The sequence below is a fragment of the Neophocaena asiaeorientalis genome, unplaced genomic scaffold (genome assembly GCF_003031525.2).
Source record: "Neophocaena asiaeorientalis asiaeorientalis breed wild unplaced genomic scaffold, Neophocaena_asiaeorientalis_V1.1 scaffold130, whole genome shotgun sequence".
Classification (NCBI taxonomy): Eukaryota; Metazoa; Chordata; class Mammalia; order Artiodactyla; family Phocoenidae; genus Neophocaena; species Neophocaena asiaeorientalis.
In genome coordinates, this window is record NW_020173397.1 from 2223973 (window position 1) to 2230844 (window position 6872).

Below are 6872 nucleotides of genomic sequence, written 5' to 3' on the forward strand. Positions count from 1 at the left end.
GGAGAATAAAGTATATATATTTATAAATGTTTTTATGCAGAAGTCCGGAAGGATACACAAGAACCTAATAAATAATTTTCTGAGGGGTGTGGGGAACAGGTAAAGAAGATTTTTCTTAGTTTACTCCTTTATGGTCTTTGCTATTTGAATTTTTCTAAATGTATTAACTTTTCCAAACATTAATCTAAAAACAGTGCATATATTTAATATATACTACATATGCTATATATATATAAATGCATGTATATTTAGCTTAAAATATAAACTAAGAGTATATATTACAAAACATACAAAGATAAAATATATACTGTATGATCCATTTTTTGTTACTAGCTAATGTATATGAATAGGGAAACAGGAAGCTGGAAGAATTTACTTCAAAAACCTGAGAGGTATTTATTATGGGCAGTGAAATGGTAGATTACTTTCCTTTTCTTATTGGTTGCCTGTAGTTCCTGAATATTTTATAGTCGACATTCATTATTTTTGCAATACAAGTTTTTGTTTTAAAGAATACACTTCACAGAGTTAAGTTTTACATTTGGTATGAACTGTATCTCAATGCACCGTTCTTCTCATTTCTGAGAGGTTCATTCAGGTCCATGCTCTTTGCTCAACACGTGGAATCATTCATTACACAGAGCTGAAGCCCTCCAGCAGTTTCCCATTCTTCTTCAAGGAGACAGACGGAAAAATTTACTCCCCCATCATTCCTCTCACCCAAAACCAATGCTCAAGAAGATGCTGTTTCAGCCAATGCAAATCTCACGACAAAATGAGCTGCAGGTGTCAAAGCTGTGAGGTCCCACCTAGGTCAGCGGAAGACTCCCCTCCGGCCCCAGCCCCACACGCCACGAGGAGAGACATGAGCAGGGCCCACCCATCCTGGGGATAGAGTCGCTCACCTCAGGGATGCAGTCCTCGTGGGTCACCACGCGGACAATGTCATCCAGCGGGAGCAGGGAGTTGCACTTGATCTCCGTGTAGACGTTCTTGCCCTCTGTGCACACGGCCAAGAGCTCGACCAGGTGGATGTGGTACATGAGAGGGCTGTTCTCATCCATCCGGTCCCGTTCCGACCTCATCATCTGGATCAGAGTCTGGAAAGAGGCTCTGTCGTTGTAGAATACGAGGACATCCTCTCCTGCATTAACCAGCTATAATCAAAAGAACAAGACTTGCTTATAGCACAAGTTTGCAGGGATGGGGGAAGCATTAAACAAACAAATCTATTCACAAAGAAAGAGATGTTCTGTTAGCATTTACCTTCCAAAACCAGTAGCACCTGTACTACTGAACTCACCTAGATTTCATTCACTTATATTACTGAACAACTACAAATCTTCAGCATCATCATTTTCATCCACAGATATAAAAATATCACAACAGTCCTAAAAAACTATCAGGGGAAGAGAAAGTCTACATACCAGCATTCATGTATCTGGTAAAAATGTAGATTTCAACCTTGCACTTGTATTTCCAAACTAATAATTAGGCTATGATTTTTGTTTTTAAAAATGTTTCCATCTCCTTTTCATGCCTTATAAGTACTCTTCTTACAACTCTTTCACACGCTGCCTTATTTCTTCACAATCACAAATTATCCAATCCTAATTAAGATACGCCTTCCTTTCAACACTCAAAGAGTCAAGGCATTCCTGTTCGTAACTTGTCTCCCGGGGACTGGGGCTTTTCATAACTCTACTTAAGAATTAATCGATTTCACCCCTGCATGAAATACAAAAGATCCAAAAAGGGCCGGCACAGAAGTCAAAATAAATATGGTCAATATTATTTACTTAATAATAACTAACCTTTATGAACTCTGATTATGTGCCAGATACCATGATTACTTACAACAGCGACTAGAGTAGCACAGCAGACTTCCAATAAATGGTAGCTATTATTGTCATCATTATCTGATTTAACCTGCCTATCAGCTCCTCAAGTGAATACTGCCATGCCTTCATTTACAGAAACCCACACTGAGTGTTTGAGAAGTCAAATAACACGTCCCAAATCACACAGCGAGGGACATGGTACAGCCAACATTCGCATCCCAGGTCGAGCCAACACTTTTAATGACACTACACCACCTTTCACTGAAATCATATATGTAGATAAGATTATAAACCCAAGTGTTAAGTGGATTTACTTGAGATTCCTTTTTTTTTTTTTTTAAAGGTGGAAGGATGGATGAAACCAAGCATATGCAGACGCCAAAGTTGCGGGAGTGACAGAGGACCTTCCTGGCCAGACAGCATACATGGGACACAGACGTCCCACAGAGAACCAAGGGGGACTTTGCCCCAATTCCACTGACCAGCTTCTCCTTGAGAATCATCAAGCAACAATTTTTCCAGCTAATTAATTTGGTGAATAATTTTTTTTTAAAAAAGTCATATAATCCACAAGACGGGATGCTCTGGCTCAAAAGGTTCTACCCACATTTAACCTCCATCCACTCTATTTTGGTTCAGTATTCCTGGGGGTGTTTTTCCCTCTCAGAAGAATCCAAGCCAATGATCCTTAAAATAAATAGAATTATTGCTACAAAATACTAGATCAGACTCTTGCCTGTATCTATAGTTTAAGCTCACAAACACATGATTACACACACTTATACACACACACACACACACACACAATTACTTTCTGTCCCTTCCTATGGCTCCTGGACAGGGTGCCAGTTCATACTGATAAAATTAAACAATTTTTAAGCTCCTACAGAACACCAGAGGAAGATATATAGAAATCCATAGTTGTCACCTCAGCCATGACCATGTCCTGGCACTTTTTGATGAATTTCCCTTCGGCCTTGACAATCGTCTGCAAGAACTTGATGTACTGGACGTTTCGACCGTGAGTCTCAATGCAGTGAACAAAGTGCTGGACGACTCTCTCGTTGATCTCACTACACAGCTGGAAATTGTTCATGAAGATGTGCTGCATCGTGACCGCCTCCAGGATCTGGCACAAGAGTGAGGGCGGGGGCACAGGCACATGGTCAAAGGAAGGCCAGAGCAGAGGACCCAGTGAGAAAGAGAAGAGTCCACGACAAACACAGAGAGGGGGACATTTAACCCCGTGAAAGCATCTTTCTCCGTGCTCGCCTCTGTACCGTCTTTTTACTCAACTTTTTCAACAAAAACACACAGGGCACTAAACTAATCATTTGTTTTTTGCTGAATGAATTCCAGAGGGACCATCAGCACCCAGATCAAGAAATACAACAGGCTGCCTTTATGGCCCACCCCCCAGTTTTACCACTATTTTGACTTGCACAACCATAGATTTGTTTTGCCTGTTCTTGAACCTCATGCATCCTCTTCTACCTGGCTTCTTTTGTTCAATGTTACTTTTGCACGTCGTCATCCATGTTGTTGCATGTATTACTAGTTTGTTCCTTGTCACCGCTATGTACGTTCCATTGCATGACTATACCACAATGTACTGATCTGTTCTATTGTTGACGGGCATCTGTGGGAGTATCTAATTTTAAGAGTAAGTAGTTACACAATTCTTACGACAAATATGATGAACAGTATTCGTATAGTGAACGAATAATGAACAGTGAACAGTGCCGCTCTGAACATTCTTCTCAATGTCTTCTGATAAACACAATGTATGCGTCTCTGTTGGCTTTATACCCAAGAGTCGAACTGTTGGGTTGCAGAGTTTAAATATGGTTGGCTTCGGAAGATACTTCCAAACAGCTTTGAAAGATGTTACCAGTTTACATTCTACATTACAGCTACCCTGTATCCTTCTCAACACTTAGTAATGTCAGTCTTTTCATTTTAGTCACATTTTGTTGCACACATCTTGCTTCATTTACATTTCTCTGATGACTAACCATGTTGAGGGCCTTGTCATATTTATTGGCCATCTGGATAACCTCTACTGTGGAGTGTCCCACTGTGAAATTTTTTGTCCATTTAAAAAAGTGGGCTGTGAATTTCCTTATGGACTCTCCTGAGTTTGATACCTATTCTGGGTACGAACTCGTTGCTGGACTCGTACGCTGTGTCTTCTCCCACTCTTTGGCTTGTCTTTGCTTACTTAATGGTGTCATTTGATGAACAGAAGTTCTTAATTTTAAAGAAGTCCAATTTATTGATATTTTCCTTAATGACTAGTGCTCTTGGCATACTGTGTGAAAAAACTTCCCTTTTCACAAGGTTATGAAGGTATTTTCATGTTCTCTTCTAGAAGCTTAATTTTCTACTTTTTACCCAGACTTACTGAGTTATTTTTATGACTAGTATGAGGCAGGGGGCTTTAACCTTTTCATTTTTTGCCTTTTCTTTTTCTTAACATGACAAAGAGGGAACATTACCCTACAACGCAGTAGTCCTCTTCCTGGAAAGCTCCAGCAGTACGGATGAGCGAGTGTTTCTGTGTGTTTCTGTGTGTGTACATGAGGGTGTGTTCATGTACAAAGATGTTCTTTGCAGTATTGTTCTCAAGCCAAAATCAGACACTGCCTAACTGTCCGTTAATACAGGAACGGTCTAAAAAAAGTTACAGCCGTTCTACAGAATGCCATTTAGCCATGAAAATGAATGAGCAAAGTTTATATATTTTTCACTTGCAAAGACAGCCAAGATGTGTTAAGTGAAAAAAGCAAAACGCAAAACAATGGGTGGAATGTACCACCACCTTCTTTTTAAAAAAGCATATTACACATTTAATATATTTTTTAAAACATATTTAACTAAAATGTAACATAATTATGTTTTACATGGATAGACGATGTTTTGTATAAACACAGAAAACCTGGCGCATGACCTTAGGAGGTTGTGCCTGCACTGCGAGAATTAGCACTTGGCTATGACTGGAGTTTGATGTAATGAGGGCTGTTATTAAGAAAAAATATCAATCCATCTTACCTTCGCATCTACCACCTCTTCCCCCCTCCTTCTACCTTTTCTCCCAAAAGGATGGTGAGTATTTACATCCTCCTGAGTGTTGATCAAAATGTTCCCCGTTGGAATGAATGTTGCCTCATAACAAGTCCCAGCGGCCACAACAGCAAAAGAACAAGGTGTTCTTCTCGCTTCCTGCTTCCCCACCCGCCTCCCCACACAGATTTCCAGACAGGCCTCCAGTCTTACCCCTGGGTTGAGAAACAGGTTTATATGTTTGTGGAGCAAAGCCTGATTCTGCTGGTTGCCAGCACAGAAATTCTGCAGAAACTCGTGAGCCAGCCTCATTATCTCCTGCATCTTGGTGTCTTCGGCCTGTGTGGAGGGAGAGAGACAAAAAACAGGTTGAAAACAGGGCTATGCCTTTGACTAGAGAAGGTCGACAGGAGAAAGCACTGATCTCTAGGCCAGGAGGCCAGGTTCGATGACACCTCCATCCCCTCCGACTAATGTGGGGCTCTGGGGGTGTTTGCTGGGGGCGGGCTGTGTGAAAACATTGGGGGACTGCACTGCTGACCCTGCAAAGAAGCCAACAAGTTGTTTATACTTCATGGAGAAAAGTGAATTCTCTCCCACTAGCTTTGGGCAGAAATGAAATGATTTTATTGGGGGGAAAGGGCAATAGAGAGTGAAAGCTAAGAGGAAGTGTCTGGAATTCCACTGTCTAGCAACGGCTGCCATCTCTGAACCCCCTACTTCTGAAAATACGGACGGACAGCAGATGGGAGCCGACTTCCTCAATGGCCATAAACCCACACCTCCCCAGCTCTCGGGCACACATTTTTAAGTTGCCTTAACCTGTGGACACACTAACTTTTGGCAGTAGCTAACATGGCACAGTGGAAATCTCTTTAGATTCTAAGTTAGGGCACAGGAATCTGTCTTAACTCCTTTCCCTGTCACTTCAGGCACATTATTTAACCTAAGACTTAGTTTTCCTACCTATAAAATCAGGATAATATGTGTCTCAGGCATTTCACATGGTTGATTACGATTTTCTCATTTCATATATCAAAAACACACACTCGATAAGCAACAAGGATATATTTTACAGCACAGGGAAGTACAGCCATTATCGTATAATAACTTTTAATGGAGCAAAATCTATAAAGATAATAAATCCCTTTGCGGTACCCCTGAAACTAATATAATATTGTAAATCAACTATGCTTCAATTAAAAAAAATACACTCAGTATTTGTAAAGAGTTGGATGCCTATGACAAGACAATTATATAAAACCTCTTGCCACTCTGCCCAGTTCTAAACAAGCCACCATTTACAATAGTAAAAAGGCCCCAAATGGAAATCATCCCTCAGATTCAGAGAGCCCGCGTCATCTTCCTAAGTCATCGCACATACTTCGCCACATTTCAAGGGCCAGAAAGTGTAGCAGTTGGGAATGCAGGCCCTGAAACCAGGCTGCCTGGCCCTTATGCCAGGTCTACAACTTCCAAGCTGTGTGACCTTGGGCAGGTGACTTAACCTTTCAGTTTCCTCATCTGTAAAATGGAGCTAATAACACACACACACTTCCTACTGTGGTTACGACGATTAAATGAGAAAATTCATGTCAAGGGCTTAGACAGTAATGACTCAGTAAACGTTAGCTATTGGTACTGATCTAGAAAGAGTGTCAGCAAATTTTTTTTTTCTTAGCGGTCCAGATACGTACTTTAAAGCTTTATGGGTCAAAAAGCAAAACGGGGGCTTCCCTGGTGGCGCAGTGGTTGAGAGTCCGCCTGCCAATGCAGGGGACACGGGATCATGCCCCGGTCTGGGAAGATCCCACATGCCGCGGAGCGGCTGGGCCCGTGAGCCATGGCCGCTGAGCCTGCACGTCCGGAGACTGTACTCCGCGATGGGAGAGGCCACAACAGTGAGAGGCCCGCGTACAGCAAAAAAAAAAAAAAAAAAAAAAAAAAAAAAAAAAAAAAAAAGGAAAG

At 41.4% G+C, this 6872-nt stretch overlaps 1 protein-coding gene across 2 annotated transcripts in view; it reads right to left on the bottom strand.

The window, feature by feature from the left end:
• Positions 1-6872, bottom strand: part of ITPR1 (inositol 1,4,5-trisphosphate receptor type 1) — a 324061-nt gene that overhangs the window by 141700 nt on the left and 175489 nt on the right. For both annotated transcript variants that reach the window (XM_024747000.1, XM_024747001.1), the window contains 3 exons: positions 5118-5243; positions 2770-2970; positions 906-1157 (listed from right to left, as the gene is read on the bottom strand). In XM_024747000.1, the coding sequence (XP_024602768.1) occupies positions 906-1157; positions 2770-2970; positions 5118-5243 (579 nt within the window). The remainder of the gene's footprint in view (positions 1-905; positions 1158-2769; positions 2971-5117; positions 5244-6872) is intronic.